The sequence below is a fragment of the Mesoplodon densirostris genome, chromosome 8 (assembly GCF_025265405.1).
Source record: "Mesoplodon densirostris isolate mMesDen1 chromosome 8, mMesDen1 primary haplotype, whole genome shotgun sequence".
NCBI lineage: Eukaryota > Metazoa > Chordata > Mammalia > Artiodactyla > Ziphiidae > Mesoplodon > Mesoplodon densirostris.
In genome coordinates this window covers 95,399,608-95,423,625 of record NC_082668.1, presented here as the reverse complement: position 1 = coordinate 95,423,625, position 24,018 = coordinate 95,399,608, and the positions used below count along the sequence as shown (strand labels likewise).

General features: G+C 33.7%; 1 protein-coding gene across 1 annotated transcript in view; it reads right to left on the bottom strand.

Moving 5' to 3' along the window:
* The window catches only part of AGPS (alkylglycerone phosphate synthase), a 141,871-nt gene that overhangs the window by 75,831 nt on the left and 42,022 nt on the right, over positions 1–24,018 (bottom strand). The window contains exons 3-10 of the mRNA XM_060106344.1: positions 23,225–23,315; positions 21,262–21,382; positions 21,092–21,166; positions 16,105–16,176; positions 14,302–14,381; positions 13,005–13,085; positions 3,859–3,984; positions 1,237–1,345 (exon numbers count right to left, since the gene is read on the bottom strand). Of these exons, the coding sequence (XP_059962327.1) occupies positions 1,237–1,345; positions 3,859–3,984; positions 13,005–13,085; positions 14,302–14,381; positions 16,105–16,176; positions 21,092–21,166; positions 21,262–21,382; positions 23,225–23,315 (755 nt within the window). The remainder of the gene's footprint in view (positions 1–1,236; positions 1,346–3,858; positions 3,985–13,004; positions 13,086–14,301; positions 14,382–16,104; positions 16,177–21,091; positions 21,167–21,261; positions 21,383–23,224; positions 23,316–24,018) is intronic.

Below are 24,018 nucleotides of genomic sequence, written 5' to 3'. Positions count from 1 at the left end.
TCATGAAAAATATCTAAGCTATACCACTGGTCATCAATTTAAGAGTTAACCTCTAGTACATCACTAAGACACATAATTTATTTTTTCCTTGATGTTACCATCAAAAGTTAGAATTTATGCCCTAACATCCTAGTTTATCATAAGTGCACTTTTTTTTTTTTTTTTTTTTTTTTTTTTTTTTTTGCGGTATGCGGGCCTCTCACTGTTGTGGCCTCTCCCGTTGCGGAGCACAGGCTCCGGACGCGCAGGCTCCGGACGCGCAGGCTCAGCGGCCATGGCTCACGGGCCCAGCCGCTCCGCGGCATATGGGATCCTCCCAGACCGGGGCACGAACCCGTATCCCCTGCATCGGCAGGCGGACTCTCAACCACTTGCGCCACCAGGGAGGCCCCCATAAGTGCACTTGTATCCATAAATATAGCTAGATGTTTTGAAAACCTTTTGACAGCTTGCACCACCTTCTGACTTAGTACTGAGTTCCTCTGGTAACTTGGAAACACTTTCATTTCTCTGAATTTAAGGGATAACCATCCCTCTCTACCATGCTAAGAATTGAAAAATATGCCCACCTTCACCTTATCCATAAAATTCACAGTGCCTACATACCAGTTAGTTTGCAAACTAGAAGGAACGTTAGTGTTTTTTTACCCCTCATAGGTACAGAAATTAAATGTTTTGCATAAGATGAAGAACTATATTCTAATCTACCCAGCATTAAGTAACCAAGCAAAGGAGATGACTCAAGTAGTGAAAAAATAAAAGACCAACATAAGTTTTAAAAGATATGTGAATCAACAGAATTTAGCAAGTAGCAAAGAACAAAAGATATAATTACAGAAACACAAGGCAATAAGATAATACTTTATTAGTCCTTTTCTCCTGATAATTCAGAGATTAGAAAATACCATACCAATAAATGTAAAAGCAAACCATTTTAAACCCTAACAGCTACTCTTCCTGAAATTGATTAAAAACTCTAAAAGAAAAACAAAATAACACCAAAAGGACTAAGCTGGCTCTAAAAACATAAAAAAGCAAAATTCAAGAGAAAGTTTAATAAGATGTTCTTATAATAAAAATTTTATGAAGTACTAATAAATTAAAGTCATAAAACTTAAAAAAAATTAAATATATAAAACATGTCTTTCAAAAATCTGATATCACAATATCATAGATTTTCACAAAACTGAATCACTAACCTGTATTTTTTCATAATAAATTTGCAGTTATATTTACCTTCAGATCCCATGATGAAGTGATGGATATCAGGGCCTGTTGACATTCGAGGTCCTTGACAGCTTTTTTCTATTATACCTCTAGGTGTTACCATTTTTATATGAACCACCTGTATAATACAATGCATGATGTAAATTCTAGATATCTGTCAGTGAATGTTGTGTGTGTGGATATACATACCCATATATATTTATATAAAACACTATTTTTAAAATATTGGTTTAAGTGATAAATGGTGATTCCCTTCAGAATTCTAGTATCTTTTAGTAGTTCTTAGACTAAAAATAAACTGTATGTAACTTTAAAAGAGGGAAAAATTATTCTAAGATTGTTATTGGCCTAGGTATATTCATCATCTTAAAAACTGAAAAACACATTTTTTTAAACCAAAGCTAGTCTAGGGCTGTCCATGTGGTAAAGAACTAAAGGATGGAAAAAAATATGCAATGATCATATTTTAATAGGTTCGTTCTTTCATTTATTTAACAATATTTATGAAGCACTATTATTCATGTTAGGCACTATTCTAGATGCTTAGAATTCTAAGAAAAAAATTATTCTTGCCTTATCCCCACCTTCAACTTATCTACTTTGACCACTCAGTAGAAAAGAGTGAAAAGAATGAAGTATTAATTTTGATCACATCAAAACTGGGATGAAGAGGGAGATGTGGTGACTGAGTTAAAAAGAAGAAGAAAGATATGTGTGAGATACGTCTCACACATGTGAGAAATTAAGTACATTGTAGGGAGAGGGTCAATCAAAAAAATTCCTCAGATCTGACTCAGAAATGGTTAGGTAAAAACCCAACATATTTTCAGAATAATTTTTTGACAGATAAATAAAAATAGTCTATTGTTGAAGGAAGTGTGCAGAGGACATAAAGAACTCGCAAAATAAAAAGATAAAAATTGCTAATGAGGACATTTTAAAAATTTACATTCACTAACAAATAAATATAAAATTTTAGGGAAAAAATATAAATAAAAGGTCCAGTAAAATCAAGATTCTCATAGTGCTAGTAAGAATGTCAACTGGCACAAAATTTTTATAGAGCAATTTGGCTGTAAGGGTCCAAGGACCTAAAAACGTGCTTGACCCAACAATCCAAGCTCTAGGAACTTACCCAAAGAAAATGATCAAAGAGGTATGCTAAAAAATTACTACGGAAGATATTTTTCCCTTTATGTATTTCTATAATTTTGAAATAAAAATAATTTAAATATTCTTTAATAGGGAATTACTAAATCACAAATTATCAATAAAAGAGAATTATATGCACTTTTTAAAAATAATGGTGCAAACCTATGCTCATTGACATGTTAATAGATTGATAACAGTTTAAAGAGTAGATTAAACACAGTATGATGTTTTTTTATATTAAAAACTAGAGATAAACATGCAAATAAGTACATTAAAATGTATACTTATAATTTGTGGCCCTTAAATAACCCCAAAAAGGACTAAAATAAATTACATACTTTAGCAGTACTAAACGTGGTAGTCTATCAAATATGCTTAACTCTGATAAAGCTTTTAATAATCCAATAGCAAAAGGATCAAATTCTCTTTTCTGAATTTATGTTATCTTAATTGCAAAAAGAAAAAATGTGATTTCTAAAATATCTTCAATTAAAAAAAAGATAATGCAAACATTTTAAAAGTGTTCATAATACAGACACTTAAAAGTCTTAAATTGTTGGGTGTTAACGATAAAAAACCAATATATTTCATCAACAATTTGATATTTCTATCAACGAAGACATTGATGAAAATGTTGAAACGCTAGATTTGAAAAACAAACCTAAATAGCTCTAGGAATAATGTTAGGAACACCACTTCAATAGTCTCATAAATTATTCTTTTAAATTGTTATCAAAATATTGATGATAAAGGGAACTAACATGTATGAAGTACCTATTACATACCAGTGATTCCGCTAAGAGTTTTCATTTTATGTCCTTTATTCCTTATAATAGTTCTATGCAACAAATAACATTATTCTATTTTATAAAGTAGGAAATTGAAGTTTAGAAAGGTAAACCAATTTGCACAAGGTCACACAATTAATCACTGGAAAAGCTACAAATGGAACAAATGATACCTAATTCCTAGGCAGGATGCCTAACTAACTCTCAAGAGCAATGACAACAGATCAGCTAAAACAAAATGATGTGCACATAAAACATTACATTAACTAGAACATTTTTAATTGGGCTCTTTAATTCTATACAGAAAATTTTGTTCAGAAAAATAAATATAAAATCTCATAAGGCAAAACGGTAGTAATAACAAGATCACCTAAGTAAATAGACTAAATTCTTGGTAGAGTTGAAGACCAAGGCTCCAAGGCTTGCAAAATAATATTTAGATACATTATAAGTCAGATACTATGAGACATCTACAAAACTTAAATATGAGTTACTCAAAAAGAAGCACTCTTAAATAATGACCACAGTTGTACCTTTTAACTGTTTGTATTACACATAGTCAACGTTACTATAATCAAAAAGGGTATACTTTTGTGGGGAACTCTCCAACTCAACTTTTAAAGGCTTAACAACTTTATAATAATCTCCATAGACTAATTAATTATTATATAATAAATAGAAAAAAATTTACCAAGTCCTCAATATTGCCATAGATATTCTTTTTCATGCCTGATGCCCGAGTAGATACCCATCCTCCCACAGTGCTGAATTCCAGGGAATCTGGTTCATGACCTGTACAATAACCACTTTCTTTAAGCTGAAAAACAAAAATATAATATTTTACCAGTGAAAATGGCCCCGTTTAACACAGCACTCAACACGTTAACTCTTTCCACATTAAAATTTCCATGTCATTGCTATTCGGACTCATCAAAACCTATATAGAAAAAGAAATACTTTTATCATACTAGTCTAAAAATATTTTTAAGTTTTTGCCTACTGGAAAAATATGGGCCAAAAGACAGTTGTATTTTCCACAGGTTCACCAGCCAATCTTACTCCTTACATTCTTTTATTTTAAAGCCAACTACCCTCCCTCCTTTTTTTTTTTCCACAAAGAGACAATTTAACTACTTATGGAGATCAGATTATGCTTAAATAATTGCCAACTTCATCTAAACACTTTCAATAAATAAACCACTTAAATCTCTTATGCTCCCTACCCTAATATAATCTGCAGCAGGCCTGCAGAAAATCTGAGCAAATTGCCTGTACTTAATTCTCTCAAGGAGTCATGTGTTTTAATGTACAGCCATCTGGCTAGGTTTCCTGCATGTAATACCATCATGTATTTGTGACGCAGATCATGCATTCCTGTACATTAAATAGTCACTTGTTTCTCATTTTTCTACATTAGTGTGGCTTTGCCATCTGCACAGCACCTGAGGTTGGATGGATGCCCTTTACGGCAACAACACCAAAGCCATTCCACTAAAATCATTTTAAAGACTCAGCCATCTCATGTCAAATGGTACAGACGCTACCATCTGCAAACCCACTGTCTACTGCACTCAAGCCCATCAATCTGTGTTGACCATTTTCATAGTCATCCAATTAAGCAACTGTTTCTGTTTTGCAAGTAAGCCACACAGAGATGTAGAATACGTCAGCTATGTTTATATCTGTGTATTTAAGTATGGTATGAAAGCTGTAATCCAGAACTTGAGAACCTATAGGTTGAATACAATTTGTTAGCTTTTGCACACAAGCAATGAAAAATATTTATCATGTCTAATTTTGTTGCTAGGAAAACAAGATTTTAAAAGACATCAATTATTACATAATAGAATTTTTTCACTAAACATTCAATACATTTATTTAATTTTAAGAGGTTAATAACCACTCACAAATAAGTAGCTTAAATATAAGACTGAAAGCTAAAATGAAGATTATCAGACCATGATTTTTCTTCCTTAATTCCCAAATAATCTATATTCATATTATTTACTCTCAAAAGACTACTACCTTTCAATTTTTCTGAAAGTAATACACACACACACACACACAAAGAACTCTTAAAACTCAACAATAAGAAAAAACCCAATTAAAAAATGGACCAAAGACCTTAACAGATACCTCACTGAAGACAGCAAATAATCATATGAAAAGATGTTCCACATCATATATCATCAGGGGAACACAAATTAAAATAACAATGAGATACTACTACACATCTATATGAATGGCCCAAATCCAGAACACTGACAACACCAAATGCTAGAGAGAATGTGGAGCAACAGAAACTCTCAGTGCTGGTGGGAATGCAAAATGGTAATTTGAAAGACTATCTGGCGATTTCTTACAAAACTAAACATACTCTTACCATACAATTCAGTAATCATACTCCTTGTATTTACTCAAAGGAGTCGAAAACTTATGTCCACATAAAAACCTGCACATAAATGTTTAAAGCAGCTTTATTCATAACTGCCAAAACTCGGAAGCAACCAAGATTTCCTTCAGTTGGTGAATGGATAAATAAACTGTGGTACATCCAGACAATGGAATATTATTCAGTGCTGAAAAGAAATAAGCTATCAAGCCATGAAAAGACATGGAGGAAAGTTAAACGCATATTACTTAATGAAAGAAGCCAATCTGAAAAGGCCACATATTCTATGATCCCAACTATATGACATTCTGGAAAAGACAAAACTATGGAAACAATAAAAAGATCAGTGGTTGTCAGGGGTCAGGGGGCTGAGAAAATGAACAGGGAGAGCACAGAGAATGTAGAGCAGTGAAAATACTCTGATATTATAATGAAGGCTACTCAGTGATCATTTATACATCTGTCCAAACCCACAGAATATACACCACCACAAGTGAACCCTAAAATAAACTATGGACTTTTTGTAATTATGATGTGCCAATGTAGGTTCACCGTTGGTAAAAGAAATCTCAATGTCATTATATCACTTTATGTGGAATCTAAAAAAGTTCATCTCATAGAAGCATAGATTGGTGGTTGTCAGGGGATAAGGGGGTGGGGGAAATGGGGAGATAGTGGTCAAGGGGTACAAACTTCCAGTGATGTTGATAATGGGGGAGGCTATGCATGTGTGGGGGCAGGGGCATGTGGGAAATCTCTGTACCTCCCTCTCAATTTTGTTTTAAACCATTGCTCTAAAAAATAAAGTGTTAAAAAAAATATGAAACAAAGATATTTTCAGACAAACAAAAGCAAAAAAAAATCATCAACAGCAGACTCATACTAAAGATATTTAAAACAAGTCCTTCAAGCAGAAGGAAAATATCATCAGATTGAATTAAAAGGCACCATAAAGGGTAACTAGATGCGTAAATATAAAAGATGTTTTCTTACTGTTTAAATATCTTTAAAAGATAACTTACTATTTCAACAAAAATTATAACAATATACTATAGGTTTTACAATATATGTAAAAGTGGAATGTATGACAACAGCACAAAGGAGAGACAAGGGGAAAGGGAAGTATAATATTTTATGGTTCTTATGCTAAACTCTAAGTGTTATATACATTATCACCTTAAAGCAGACTATTTTAAGTTAAAGATATACACTATAAAACCTGAAACCCTTAAAAGAACAAAACAAAAAGTTATAGCTAATGAAGAAAGAAAAAAGATTAAATGGTATCATTAAAAAAATATTCAATCCAAAAAAAGGCAGTAAAATTGGAAAAGGAGAAAACACAGATAGGAAAGATGGAAAACAAATTGCAAGATGACAGACTTTAACTGAACCAAATTGGTTCAGGGAAAAGGTCTAACTACCCCAATTAAAAGGTAGAGACTGTCATGTTAGATAAAAAGGAAAGACCCAATTGTATGCTGTCTATAAGAAAAACACTTTAAATATAAAAATATAAATTAGTAAAAAATTTAAAAATGGAAAAAGGAAAAAGGTATACCATGCTAACAACAGTCAAAATAAAACTGGAATGGCTGTTTTAACATCAGATGAAGTAGATTTCAGAGCAAAAAATACTATCAGGAAGAAGGAAGGTCATTTCACAGTAACAAAATTGTTCATTAGTCAAGAAGCAATAACAATCCTCAGTATTTATTCCCCCAGTAACAGAGCTTTAAATATATGAAGTGAAAACTGATAGAACTGCAAGAAGAAATAGATCTATAATAGTTGGAGACTGTAATTCCCTTCTGTCAATAATTGATAGAACAAGTAGACGGAAATTTTTTTAAATACAGAAGACCTGAACAACACTATAAATCAATTTGACCTAACAGACATGTATAGACCACTCCAACCAACAGCAGCAGAGGACAAATTCTTTTCAAGTGTACATGGAACATTTACAAGACAGACCATACTGTAGGCCATAAAACAAATATCAATTAATTTGATAGGATTTAAGTCATATAAAGAATGTTTTCTGAACACAATGGAATTAACATAGAAATCAGTAATGGAAAGATGTTTAGAAAAATCCCCCAATAAGTGGAAATGAAACAACAACTTGTAAGTACCTATAGATCAAAGAAAGAATCAAAAGGGAAGTAGAAAATATTTTGAAATTAATGAAATTGAGCAGACATATCAAAATTTGTAGGATACCACTAAAGCAGTAGTTGGAGAAAATTTATAGTACTGAAAACCTATATTAAAAAAGAAGAAAGGCATCAAATAAATCACCTCATCTTCCACCTTAAGACATAAAAAAGCATTTGACAAAATCCAAAATCCACTCCTAATAAAAACACTCTACAAACTAAGATAAAAGGAACTTCTTCAACCCCCCTATACATTAAGTATTAACATCATACCTAATGGTGAAGAACTGAATACAGCTCTCTTAAATCACAAACAAGATAATGGTGTCTACTTTCACTTCTTTTCAACAGTGCATTAGAGGTTCTAGTCAGTGCAATCAGGTAAGAAAAAGAAATAAAGGCATACTGATTGGAAAGGAAGAAGTAAAATTGTCTTTATTCACAAAAAACATGATCATAAATGTAGTAAATCTAATGGGAGCTAAAACTTTTAAAACTAATTAGTGAATTTAGTAAGATTGCTAGATATAAGAGCTATACACAAAAATCAATTTTATTTCTATATACTAATAAAGAACACTCAGAAATTGAAAACTTTTTAAAATACCATTTATAAAAATATATACTACTTAATGACAAATCTATTAAAAATATGAAATATTTGTACACTAAAAACCACAAGACACAGCTGAGAGAAATTAACAGACCTTAAAAAAACTAAAGTTATACCATGTTCATGGGTCAGAAGATTCAATATTAAGGTGTCAGTTCTCCCCAAATTGATGTATAGAGTTGATGCAGTCCCAATCAAAACCCCAACAGGCTACTTTTTAAAATAGAAATTGACAAGGTGATTATAAATATCATATAGAAATACAAAGAACCCAGAATCACCAAGACAACTTTGAAAAAGATTTATGATAAAGCCACAAGAATCCAAATAGTGTGGTACTGGCATAAAGATATACAACAGATCAATGGAACAAAATAGAGTCCAGACTAGATGCACGTTATTATATATTACATATTATATAAAAATGACAACAGACATGTTTTATGATGGTGCAAAGTCAATTCAGTGAAGAAAGGATAGTCTTTTCAACAAATGGTGCTGGAACAACTGATTATCCATACGCAAAAAAAATGAACTTCAACCTATCCCTCATGCCATACATGAACATTAACTCAAAATCTTCAAAACTCATCAGACTTGAATAGAAACTAAAAACTATGAAACTTAAATGGGAGAAAATCTTTGTAACCTCAGGTGAAGCAAAAGTTTCTAGATATGACAGTAGAAGCATGATATATAAAGTAAAAAATTAAGTACGTTGTACTTCATCAAAATTAACAACCATCTACTCTTCAAAAGGCTCTATTAAGAGAATGAAAAGACAAGCCACTGGGAGAAAATATTTGCAAAGTATATATCTGGAAAAGAACTTATGTCCAGAATATGTTAAAAAAAATTCTCAAAACCCAATAAAAAGAAAACAATCCAATTAAAAAATTGGGCAAACAACTTGAAGAGACACTTCACCAAAGAAAACATATGGATGGCAAATAGTGCTTGAAAAGATCTCCAACATCATTAGTCATTAGAGAAATGCAAATTAAAACCACAATAAGATACCATAACAAACCTACTAGAACAACTAAACTTTAAAAGACTAACAATAACAAATATTGGCAAGGATGTAGATAAACTCATACAGTGCTAGCGTGAATATCAAATGATGCAATCACTCTGGGAAAAAGTTCGGTGGTTTTTCAAAAAGGTAAATATATATCTACCAAATGATTTAGCCATTTCATTTCTAGATACTTACCGAAGAGAAAGGAAGGTATATGTCCAAACAAAGACTTACATGTGAATGTTCAAAGCAGCTTTATTTGTAATAGCCCAAAACTGGAAATAATCCAAGCATTCAACAAGTGAATGGATAAACAAACAGTGGTATATCTATACAACTGAATACTATTGAGCAACAAAAAGGAATAAAATAATGATACATGCAACAATATGCATGAATCTCAAAATAATTATGCCTAGTGAAAGAAGCCAACCCTCGCCCCACCCTTGTAAAAAAAAGAGTATGTGATTTCATTTTAATAAAACTGTAGGACATTCAAACAAATCTACAGTGACAGAAAGCATATCAGTGATTGCCAGGGACATGGAAAAGGTGGGATGGAGAGAATTATAAAGAGGCCAAGAGGAAACTTTTGGGATTGGTGTATGTGTTCTATATCTTGATTGTGGTGATGGTTTCATGGTTGTATTCATATACCAAACCTTATCAAGTTGTGCACTTTAAATGACTCCAGTTTACAGTATTGTATGACAGTTATATCTCAATGAAACTATTATAAACAAAACAAAAGCAGGGACTTCCCTGGTGGTCCAGTGGCTAAGAATCCGCCTTCCAATGCAGGGGACGTGGATTTGATCCCTGGTGGGGGAACTAAGATCCCACATGCTGTGGGTCAACTAAGCCCCTGCACTGCAACTACTGAGCCCATGCGCTGCAACTACTGAGCCCATGCGCTCTGAAGCCCACGTGCCACAACTAGAGAGCTTGCATGCTGCAACTACTGATCCCTCGCGCTCTAGAGCCTTAGCGTCACAACTGGAGAGAAGCCCATGCACTGCAACAAACAGCCCTCATGCTGCAACTAAGACCCAGTGCAGTCACATAAATAAATATTTTTAAAAATAAAAACACCCTTTAGAAATACTAAAAAGAAAAAAAAAAAAGACTCAGGATTTTGGCTCAAGCTGCCCAAAGAACTGAATTTCTACCAACTGGGAATGAGAAGGCTGCAGAATAAGCAAACTGTGGAGGGAAAATTGAAATTCAATTTTTTAAAATGTTAAGTTTGAAATGGGTATTAGATATACAAGTGGAGACGTCAACTAGGCAAGTGGATATGCAAGTTTAGAGTTCAAGAAAGAAGTCTGAGGTGATACAAATTTAGGAGTCTTTGGCATACAGAAGAAATATTTAAAGTCAGCTGTGTCTGAATGAAGCAGATAGTACTCAATAAAAATTAGTGGAATGAATAAAAGTTCTAAGTACTTTACATTATTAACTTATTTCATCCTAACAAAAACTTTATGAAGTAGGTATTATCTCCATTTTATAGATAAAGAAACTGAGGCATTGAGAAATGCATCCCTAGTGGGGGGAAAACATAAGTCACATATCCCCAGACTATTAACTAATGAAATTAAGTAGCCAAAGATTTAATAAACCTAGAAACAAATTCCCAAATCCAAAGTTAACATTTAATGACCTCCCTTAAATTTCATACATATTAAAAAATGTAATCTACAAGTTAAAAAGATGAAAATTTGTGCTACCCAACTAATATATTTGTGTCATTTTAAAACTTCTAGAATGAAAAAGCAGGAAGTTTTAAGTTGGTTACCTCAGCTGAAGAAGAAACTGAAGAATACAGAAACATAATGAGGAAGAACTTGAACTGGGATTAACACAGCTGTAGAAACTATATTAGAGTCTACTAGAGGCAAAAAGAAATGTTCTATATTGGCATTTAGGGAAATAAACTAGTAGGTAAAATATCAGAAGTCCTTAGTCTAGGAAAATGTCATTTAAATTTCAAGGAAATATGTTCCTTGAATTTTAATTCTAACCTTTAAAAAAAAAACTTGGAAAGATTAAAATACTACATCAAATGCTATAATAAAGGATATAAAATTATAGACATGAAAGGCCATCCTTTGTTATAAAAAAAATCACTGTGCTGATAATGCCTCTCAGCATAACAGAAGACTAATACAGGCCTTTTTACAGGTTTTTTTCATTAAATACTATTATTCAACCCACAAAGTTCATTATAAACTATAATTAACAAACCTAATTACCCTGAATTATATAAAACCTTGACTTACTGAAGATCTTTAATGCCTCAATGAATATGTTCAATTTTATTCTAGTTCTCTGTATCTTAGTGCATTAAATCAAAAATAAAGATAAAAGTTTAATAATGTTTTTCAAAACCTTTCATCCAGAATTGGTCACCAGCATACTAACTTCATTCAACTCTTTCCCATGAAATATGGAAAAAGACAATAAAAAAAAGATCAACAAGCATGTCACATTTCTCTCTGTGTTGTTAAAAGGTAGGAAGAAGAAGAAAAAAAAAAGGTAGGAAAGAGGGGTCTCTGTAACCCAAATTGAACAAAATGGTCAGTTCATCACCAGCGAACTAGACTTTCTAACTTTTGTTTACAAAAGCTGAGTTACAGTCATCTTGACCATATTTGAAAGGGCTGAAGAAACCAATACATTTTAATAATTACCAGCTTAAAATCCATGAAGAGAACCTCAAGTTTCCTAAAGTTCATTAGGATCCCAAAAAGTGCTATAAGGACTCCAGGAGTTCTACCTATTCATGAGATGAGCAGTTTTCAATAAAATTATGCTTTGAAAATTTCAATGAATAGCAAATACCAACATCTACCCAAATTGATCAAATTTATCGTTAATTTCTGAGAATTCTGTGTCCAACTTGTTCTGTTTCGCTCCATTCTTACGACTTTGTTTCAAGTCACCATCAGCTCTTGTCCAAATTATTGCAGCAGCCACTTAATCCACCTTTACGTGCCCATCCATCCTCCACACAGTAGCTCACGAAAACTAAGTACATAGGTAAAGTTCAAACTTTTGGGGCTTTATGATCTGACCTCTTCATGTTTTCCTGGCTTCACCCTTTACCACTACTATACGTACACTCATCCAAAATACAAACACCAAGAATATGTGTTCTCCCATATACACAGACTAGATCTCAGCCATATTCAGCTATCTGCAGATCACCCAAAGCAACAGCTGCCTGTAAATCTTCCACACATGCTGCTTCCCCTGACTGGATTGTTCTCCCCAACCCCATTTCCTTTTCACTCTCACTCATCCTGATTTAATCCTCATTTAAAATGCCAAGTCTTCTGTGATACCATCTTTGTTCAACTCCTTCTCTTCGAACCCCATTTGATGAGCCTTAACACCCCACAGTTAGCCTTCACCTAGCAATTCTCACTGAGCCATACTGTCTATTTACCTAACTTTCTGTCATAATATAACGTAAGCTTTCATAGGGTAGGGGATGGGTGCCTTATTCACTACTGTGTTCATAGCATCTAGCTCAATATCTGACCCACAACAGAAACCGAACAAGCTTGTTCAGTGAATATATTGTGAAAAGTACTTTATTCATAGAGGGGATACACAGCAGTTTTGAAAATTTTAAATAACATACCTGTCTTTCCAACTCTTGTCCTGTTATGCCAGCCTCTACATGAGCTGTCAGATTGTTCTCATCAACCCAGAGGATTCGATTCTGTTGCAAAAGAAGAAAGAAGTCTCATCTCCAGGAACAGACATTCTCAGGAAACGTAACTTCCTAACTGAAAGCAGCAAGTGACAAGATAGAAATTAAGCAAGTAGGGTTACCCACACTAGAAATTAAGCAAGTAGGGTTACCCACACTAGAAAGCTCCACTTGTTCCTGACTATACAACATGACAGACATAGTAACACAGGCAGTATATTGCACAGGAGTTGGTTTAAAACATAGACATTCAGAAAGTGAGGAAGAGGGTTTCAGATAAAATGAGACTAAAAGAAACCACCAAAAGCTAATGCGGGCCTTGTCTGAATCCCCGTTTGAACAATGAAATTAATTATAAAATAAAGACAATTTTGAGACAACTGGAAAATGATGTGGACTGGATATTAAATGATATAAGGAATTACTTTTAATTTTGCCAGAAGTGGTAATAACATAGTGAGAAAATGTCCTTTATAAAAGAAATACACAGAAATATTTGGTGTCAAGTAGCATACTATCAGGATTTGCTTTAGAAATAGTAGAGGAAAAAAGATAAAGCCAATATATGTAAATAATTATTTAATCTAGAGACTAGAAATACTATTCTCTCTACTTTGATGCTTGAAAAACTTCAAAGAAATAATAATAAATATTAAATTTTTAATTATAATAAAAGATTATATAAACAGGAATATTGTTGACTATACAAAGATTAAGTTCATACCCAAACTAAAACCTTAACATAGCACAATGGCCAACTCTTGGACCATAATGAACCAAAATTTCACAAAATAATCCTAAAGTTTATTAGCACCTTTATTAATTTTAAAATTAATTAGCTCTTCTATTCTTCCAAAAGCAAAAATGCAATAGCATTAGTAAAAATTTGGGGAACAACTAAGTTTTGATGATTCAAATTAACATTAACAAATATTATTTGTTTTTTAACAATACAAATCAGGTCATCTATTGTATCACTATTCCAATCCATGCTTCTCAAATTGTCAATTTCACATATCAATTTGGTAGAATCCATCAAGATATATGACTTAGAGTAAGAGTGAACTTAGCTTTTAGAGGTCTGAAGACAAAGGTAAAATATAATGATGAAAAAATTTTAAACAAAATGGACAATATACCTTTTTACAAATAACTAAGACTGAGCCATAAAGACAACTTTTAAAACTAAACACTATCTTCAAATACATCTTAAATTATCATATACCATTTGTGAAGTGTCCAAAGAAATTATTGTTCTTGTCTCATCTGCAGGACACATGAGGCCATATGAAACACTTGTTCCTCCTGCCAAAATAGGAAACAACAACTATGCTTAAATATTTTAATTTTAGCTACATTTCTAGGGTAAATCCCTAAGACAAAGTATACAGATAGGCCCTCTAGGAAATAATACCTATTTCTACTTGGCAAAATGTAATTTGCAAATGCTAACACACTATAAGCAAACTCACCTTAATTTTATGGTGCATGCCAAAATGAAGAAATATTATGGAGCTGAAAGTAATGGGATATGGCTCCATCCCCCGGGCACACTCAAGTGAAGCCCCTAGCAATTTGTGGAACTCCAAAAACATGATTAGAAAAGTTCTAAGCTAATAATTACTGTGGAGAGATAGCATAAAAGAAAAAATACCCATCCTATACAACTAGAGACACCATTATCTCCTTTCTGCCATATTTATGAGATTCACTTATCATTTAAAATATTATCTTATACTCCCATGCAAAAAGGCTTTATTAAATTAGAATATAAAGTTAAAACTGCCCAGATTATATGATATTCAAAAACAAATTTATATGTTCTTTGGTGAAAAAGTGATTTTAATATAGAATAATTAATACATAGAAGAATTTAAACAATGTACTCCTACTTAACATTTGCTGTCAAAGGAAAAATGCTTTCTTGATAACAATACGGAACAATACGGTGTTCTCAGTTCTTAACCAGATCTGTACCATTATATAGCAGAATAAAGTTTGAATTGGTACTTTCATATCTTTTGGACAGAATATAAGTGGAAGTCACCTTGATGCAAGTACAGGGGGTATTGATCTACACGGTGAAACAATGTTAACATGTCTGTGATTAGTAACCACTATTTCTTGTCAAAGTCATTTGAAATCAGAAAAATATTTCATTAAAAGTGGCAGTGTAGGGCTTCCCTGGTGGCGCAGTGGTTGAGAGTCCGCCTGCTGACGCAGTGGACACGGGTTCGTACCCCGGTCTGGGAAGATCCCACATGCCGCGGAGCGGCTGGGCCCGTGAGCCATGGCCACTGAGCCTGCGCGTCCGGAGCCTGTGCTCCACAACGGGAGAGGCCACAACAGTGAGACGCCCACGTACCGCAAAAAAAAAAAAAAAAAAAAAAAAAGCGGCAGTGTAATGCCTTTTTTGCATGAATTCAACGGAAAGTATCAGCTGAAGAAGGTATCTGGAACTTCTGATTTGCAGAGGTTCCATTTCCATTCCATCAATGCCAATTCAGTCAGTGAAGGCAATTTCCTTTGGCTTGTGTAAGCTGTTAAAATGATGTGATTGGTGAATGATCAAGAGAGATTAAATTTGTCTTAAAATGTAAAATAATGTTAGTTTTCATCATTAAAAGATATTACTGATTTGGTTATCACTGTCCTAGTTGCATATCCCTTCTTCTCAAAGATTTATGTTGGGTATAGTTAGCCTTTGAAAAATAATATTCTCTCTATTAAGATAAAGGTTAGAAAGTAATTACTAAAGCAGGAACATTTTCTTATTTAGGCAGTAAGTCACAGCTTCAATTAGTATCCACATGGGAAAGAAGCCATGAACTAAGGGTAAATCATGTCTCAAACAGTTTAGGTAGATCTACTCAGAACAGTAATAAACCAGCATAACCAATAAACACCATAAACCAATTTTTCAAGATAACCATTTCATAATTATAAGAATGTTTTCAGTGGGATGGCACAAATATTTAAAATAGAACATATTTACATCACATTAAAATTCAAAACACACAATACCTACCACCAATTGGTATGATACAAAGGTTATATTTGCACGCTAGATTCACAATCTTAACTACATCATCATGACACGCTGTTGAAAAAAGGGAAAATAAATTAATCACAAGGACATGAACAAAATCTGGGTAACCCTGCAAAACAAGGGTCTATAGAGTTCTTTAGTGTCTCAACTTTTCCTTCATTTATTCACTCATTAACAATTAAATCACCATATTTTTTTAATAAATTATTTATTTTTTTAATTTATTTTTGGCTGCATTGGGTTTTTGTTGCTGTGTGCAGGCTTTCTCTAGTTGTGGCGAGCAGGGGCTACTCTTTGTTGTGGTGTGCGGGCTTCTCATTGCGGTGGCTTCTCTTGTTGTGGAGCACGGGCTCTAGGAGCGTGGGCTTCAGGAGTTGTGGCACGCAAGCTCAGTAGTTGTGCACACAGGCTTAGTTGCTCTACAGCATGTGGGCTCTTCCCAGACCAGGGCTTGAACCCGTGTCCCCTGCATTAGCAGGCAGATTCTTAACCACTGCACCACCAGGGAAGCCCAATCACCATATTTTTAAAAAAACTGTTTTTTATCTTTAACTTTTCGTTTTTAAATAATTTTATACTTACAAAAAAGTTGCAAAAATGGTACAAAGATTTCCTTCACCCAGTAGCTGCAAATACTAACATCTTATATAACTATAAAAACTATAAAAACCAAGCAATTGACACTGATACAATACTATTAACTAATCAAGAGACCTTTTTCAAAATTTGCCAGCTGTTCCACTATGTCCTCTTTTATGGACCAGGATCACACACTGCATTTTAGTTGTCACATCTCCTTAGTCTTCTTTACTCTGAAATAGTTCCTCAGTCTACTTTGACCTTGACACTTTTTTTTTTTTTTTTTGCGGTATGCGGGCCTCTCACTGTTGTGGCCTCCCCCGTTGCGGAGCACAGGCTCCGGACACGCAGGCTCCGGACGCGCAGGCTCAGCGGCCATGGCTCACGGGCCCAGCCGCTCCGCGGCACATGGGATCCTCCCAGACTGGGGCACGAACCCGTATCCCCTGCATCGGCAGGCGGACTCTCAACCACTTGCGCCACCAGGGAGGCCCCTTGACCTTGACACTTTTGAAGAGCACTGGTCAGTTATTTCATATAATGTCCCTCAATTTGGGTTTGCTTATTTCCTTAGGATTAAATTCAGTTTATACATTTTGGCAGGAATTCCACAGAAGTGATGCTGTGCCTTTCTCAGTGCATTGTATCTGGAGGCGCATGATGTACATAAGTCTCACTGCTGGTAATGTTAACTTTCATCATTTAGTAATACAGTACAGTAGTCCCTCAGTATCCACAGGGGATAGGTTCCAGGACCCCTACAGACACCAAAATCTGGGAAGCTCAGGTCCCTTAAAGAAAATGACATACATACAGAGTGAAGTAAGTCAGAAAGAGAAAAACAAATACTGTATGCTAACACATACATATGGAATCTAAGAAAAAAAAATGGTCATGAAGAACCTAGGGGCAAGATGGGAATAAAGACACAGACCTACTAGAGAATGGACTTGAGGATATGGGGAGGGGGAAAGGTAAGCTGTGACAAAGTGAGAGAGTGGCATGGACATATATACACTACCAAACGTAAAATAGATAGCTAGTGGGAAGCAGCCGCATAGCACAGGGAGATCAGCTCGGTGCTTTGTGTCCACCTAGAGGGGTGGGATAGGGAGGGTGGGAGGGAGAGAGATGCAAGAGGGAAGAGATATGGGAACATATGTATATGTATAACTGATTCACTTTCTTATAAAGCAGAAATTAACACACCATTGTAAGCAATTATACTCCAATAAAGATGTTAAAAAAAAGAAAAGAAAATGACATAGTATTTGCACATAACCTAGAGCACATCCTTCTGTATACTTTAAATCATCTCTAGATTACTTATAATACCTAATACAATGTAAATGCTATGAAAATAGTTGTAAATACAATGTAAATGCTATATAAATAGTTACTGGCATGTTGCCTTTATGTAATTTTTTTTCCAAATACTTTTGAACAGCATTGGTTGAACCTACAGATGTGGAACCCTTGGATCAGAAGGGCCAACTGTTAGGTTTCTCCATATAAAAACACTATAGGGCTTCCCTGGTGGCGCAGTGGTTAAGAATCCACCTGCCAATGCAGGGGACAGGGGTTCAAGCCCTGGTCCAGGAATATCCCACATGCCGCAGAGCAACTGAGCCTGCCTGCCACAACTACTGAGCCTGCGCTCTAGAAGCCAAAAGCCACAACTATTGAGCCCGCGTGCCACAACTACTGAAGCCCGTGCGCCTAGAGCCTGTGCTCTGCTACAAGAGAAGCCACAACAATGAGAACCCCGTGCACCACAATGAAGAGTAGCCCCCGCGTGCCGCAACTAGAGGAAGCCCGCGTACAGCAACAAAGACCCAATACAGCCAAAAATAAAAACAAGTAAATAAATAAATTTTAAAAAACTATAATTAATAAATATCTCGTGAGGAAATACTTTGATTACATAAATGTTTCATACTTTTGCCCACTAATTTTTGCATCCATTGATGATTCTTTATTGTTCTTTAAACAAAACTTTAAACATTATACATGATATACTGCATACAAACTCCTTTCTACTGTACACACCAAAGGGTACTTTTCAGTGTAAAAGTTAAGTAAGTATTAAAAACCTGAAGGCAGAAGACTTTAAACACCAAGCAAGAGGCGCTAAGACTCAATTTGACTAGCAAAAGGGAATTAAGGAGGGGAACAACATGGCAAAGAGAGTGTTTCAGAAAGATCAATCTCCTGATAAATTATGGAATGGCATGGAGGAAAAAGAGATTTGAAGCAAGGAAACCATGCAAAAGTTGAGTATCACTTGCTTAGGACCTGAAAGGGAAATAAGGATACAAATGAAAATATACAAATTAATATCCATTTATGAAAGTAAAAATACTGTTCTATAAAAGTTATGATTATCATTTCCCAGGTTTTCTTAAAGCTAGGAATATATGTCATTTGCATCATTCCAAATTTAATAAAAATCCATTTTCAAGCTTTCAGATTAAGCCTATAAAGCTTACTATCTGTGGTAAAAATTTTTAATAAATGGAATACTAGTTCATTAATAATTAATAAAATACCCAAAGATGTCTGTTAAAAACCTTTAATAAGGCAAAACTATTTCAAGGATTGTCACCAAATCGGAAGCTTTCCTTACAATGTTATTTGACACATCACTCCCTCATCCCACCGCCCACCCTATTTATTCTCTATCTTTTTACTGTGCCTTGTTTTTCTTTATAATATTTACCACCCTTTGCTACATTAAATATTTTTTTATTGTTCCGTCTCCTCCTGCCCCCACTTAATTGTATAGCACCTAAGAATAGGGATTTGTGTTTTGTTCAGTGTCTTATCTTCAATACCCAGAACAGTACCTAGCACATATTTTCACAGGCTTAAAGTTTTGATACTTAGACTGCTGAAAATAATGCAGAAATTGAATAAGTGAAGTACTGCTAAAGGAGACTTTATTTTTATAAGTATACTTACCACAGACAACATACAATGTATAAGTAACTAACTACTTGTCCAAGCTAAACGAAAGGTAGAAATAGCTACACTGTGTACAGATCACAATGGTGACAATTCCTGGTTTAAGTATGACTCCAAATCAGGAAAGTTACATATATTACAAGTTCTTACTCTTAGATAAGCCCTAGACATCCTATTAAAGCAACATGTAGAATTCAGACTCCAAATGCAGACAGACTTAAAGACATCCACAACGATAGACTTCCTAGGTATGTATATATATGTATATATACAGATATGGTGTGTAGATATTTAAACTGCAAGATGAGAAAGCCACCTCCACTCTATGGAATACCACATTGTCTCAAATTGCCATATTGTCTCAAAACTTACCCTCATGCAAAGAAAAACCTGAACTTTATTACCAAAAGGAAATTTACATTAAAGTTAGATAAAGGCCTCAGTGAACTGACAACCTGTTGGGAAACAAACTATTTCCAAGAAGTTCTTATACTGGAAGATTCAACAGAACAAAACTTTAGACTTGATTTGGGCACCAATACACTATTCAGATAGATTGTTTTCTCCTTATATATGTCACCCTCCTTCCTATCCCCAAATTCAAGTAGGATTTTTCCCTCAGATACTCCCTGCAAAGGAAAAGGATCACATCTAAGAACTGAGAGTCCATGAATGAGGCAATTTTTTGAAAAATAAAACACTCTATATAATCCTTTTATGGAATCTGAAGAGAAAAAAGGATCAGAAGATCAATATAACTTCTTAAAAGGTAATTATGGACAGTAAGGAGCAGTATACCTGTATTCTGCTTTAAAGTTTCTGCTACAAGACGTGGATATAAAACCATATATATAAATATAGTGCCTAAGCATCAGCAAGAGCAAAACAATAACAGAAAGCTCATCCATCCTCCATCTCAAGCCAAATCCCTAAATGAAATTAATTTCTCAAAATTTAATTATTTATATCAAAGACAATATCCATATTAAACAACTTGTTCATCAAGTTGTTATTCATCTTATTCATCATTTGAATACCATATTTTTTAGCCCACAAGTTAACATCAATAAACTACTATTATTAGTTCAGTAATCAGTTATGTTAAGAGTTTCTATACATCTGAATATATCATTGATCGATAATAATTTCATTAAGCTTTCAAATTAGCCCAAAATACATTTTTCTACTGACTTCACAAAAGGATATGTACATACTAAATGAAGATTTAATCATCAACAAAATTAATCATTAAAACCAATCATTCAGGATGATCATATTAAGAATGATATGACCTTTAGGAAACTCTAAAAATATAGCGATCTATATTTTTTATAGTTCATATGTTTAAAAGTACATATTTCCAATACTAAATTTACTTAAAATTTAACAATACTAAATAATACAAAGAAAAACAAGAACTTACTTGGCCATAAAACTATATCAGGAATTCGCTGAAACATTCCTTCCCTGAGCAAAAATATCTCATGAAGACAATGACCTATTTTGAGGTTTAAAAAAGAAAATGCAAAAACATCTTAAATTATAGGAAATTTACAAATTAAAAATAAATAGCACTTACATAAAGTTGCTTACCATGAGCTCTAAATACTCGATCATCTGCTTCTTGTGAATATGAAATATTAATTTCTTTAAGGTCATGAAGAAAATCTTCATTTACAATAGAAGGAGGTGTATCACTAGGATTTAAGGATGCCTAGAAAATAAAATTGGTTTTCTTTGACTTATTTTTAGAAAATAATATTTGAATACCTATGTTACAGAGAGTGACTATAAAATGTAAATTTTTTTACATCCAAACTAGGACAGGAGCATAGGAAAATAACAAATAATACATATAGAAACCAACTCTGTGACAGTAACCAATTACAAATGCTCTGGTTAATCACATTCTGTAACATAAGTTATAAAAGCCTATGTTTTCTCTTTTGCTTCTATGGCCCATCTTTTCATTATTTCAAAGATTACAATTAAGGGGACTTCCCTGGCGGTCCAGTGGTTAAGACTCCCCGTTTCCACCGCAGGCGGCCAGGGTTCCATCCCTGGTCAGGGAACTAAGATCCCACATGCCGTGTGGCGTGGTCAAAAAATAAATAAATAAAATAAGATAAAAATAAAGATTACAATTAAGAACAAGGAAGATAACAAAGTCTCAAATCTTCGATTTTAGACTAGGGACACTGGGGGAAAGAGAGTTAACTTTTGCATTAACTACGTTTTCACCTGTAGATAAAATTTATCATTTCCTTTTATTATTTTTAAATGATCAGCAAAAAGCCTCCCAATAAGTAATAAACCCATTTTTACAGGGCTGCTTTAAAACTCACAACATAATCATAAACTTCATACTTAATTTCAACTAACAGGTAACTTGAAAAGTAAATCTTCAACTTTAAAGCTATGTGACATTGGGCAAGTCACCCAACTTCTGCAAGCCTTGACTTCTTCATCTGTTAAATGAGACTATCACCATCATACAGATACCATCATACAGATTACTATTTTGTTAAGTTATTGAAAACTGAAAGGGCTCAAAACAGAAAAAAGAAGTGCATGTAAAACTGGTGAAATTTCTGAATATGGTATATAGATTGCATCAGTGTCAAAAAAGTAATCACAAATAGTCAAAAAAGGAAATAGAAGAGATCTTTAAAGAAAAGTTAAAAGAATTTGGTTGGAGAGGGATAGGAATTAGCTGTTTAACCTAATTTAATACTAGAATAAAATGTAACTGTGGATTTATAAATAAACCAAACAAGCACTCACTGAATACCTACAGTCCTTAATAATATGTTGGATATAGTGGATAATATAGTGTAAGCCATAGCCCCTGCACTTATGGAAGTTATACTCAGTTAGAGGGATACAGAATACCATGCCCTAGTGAATGATACTAATAAATCATAAAGATTATAATTATATAAAGAAATGTTAACTATTTCATTAGTTTAATACGTATATAGTTTAAAGGATTCTAACCACCCCCATCAGAAAAGTGACACCACATGAGCAAACTAAAATTCTCTATCACTCATATCTTAATCAAACTTTTACTTCACTTTTTTCAATCTTCAAATATTCTAAATGTTGTTAGTAAATGTAACATTATATTTTTATTTTAAATTATTCTATATTAATTCTAGATTACTGTCAGTTCATTACAAAACCTAAAAATAAAAGCAACTTATATTTTTGTAACAAAGTTCTCTCACAGAATTCATTCATTTGAACTTCACTACTACTTGTGACACACAGGACAGACAGTTACAACTCTGAGGCTCAGAGAGGATTACAGATTTGCCAGATAAATCTCAGATAAATGCTGAGATTAGGCTCTATATCTGTGATGCTAAAAGAAATTTTTTAAAAAATCACCCCTAGAAAGCCTAACAAGGCCAATATGACTAGTAAACTTCTTAACAAAAAAATAACAAATATATTAAATAACTATAACAAATTACTAAGATAAGTCTAATTAATTTGGGATTAAACACACACACACAGTTAAGAATATTATTAATCATTCTTATTTGCTTACTTTAGAGGTAGTTTTATGCTCCAGACTTACTCCAAGGGTATTTTGGATCCACTCTTTAAAAGTTGGCAAAATCATGCCACTAAGAGGGTACCTAAGGTACAAAGAAGGTAAAAAATTAGAGTAAAGTATCTTCATTTAAGTTCAAATCTTAGATTCTGTTTCTAGTAATGGTCAAGTAGTTCCTATCAAACCAACCCTCCCATACATAATGATAAGCTCTGGACAAAAACAAAACAAACAAAACCCAACTATTTGAGGGCAGTATAGATAGCCCCAAACCAGGCAAAAATAGGTGGTAAGGGAGTAAGAAGAAAACAGCCCTATATTAGTTTCCAGTTTCGTTTTATTTTTTAAACAGGCTTTAGCCTGAGGGAAAGCCCCAGCTAGTACCACAGAAAGAAAGAAGAATGCAGAAAACCTACAGTCTTCCTGGCTGAAAGAAAGAGAAGACAGTGTTCACAGTGAACACAACATCTAGGAAGAGTACAGAAAAATCACACAAATCCAGGAGTCAGTCAGAGGGACCTATGTATAAACTCTGTCCAAATGTCTGGCTGATCTTGAATTACACATGTATGGAGCAGACATTAAGCAGTCCAGCTAAGCTTAAAAGAACAGAACAGATAATTCAGCTGCTCACCACCAAAGAAGGAAACTTGAGATGAGTCAAGTTAATTGCTTGGTTTAAAAAAAAAAAAAAAAAAAAAAAAGCCCCTTCAGAAGAATGTAACAGAATCCAGAGTTTCTACAACGTATCATTAACAATGTCCAAGATACATTTCAAAATTACCAGA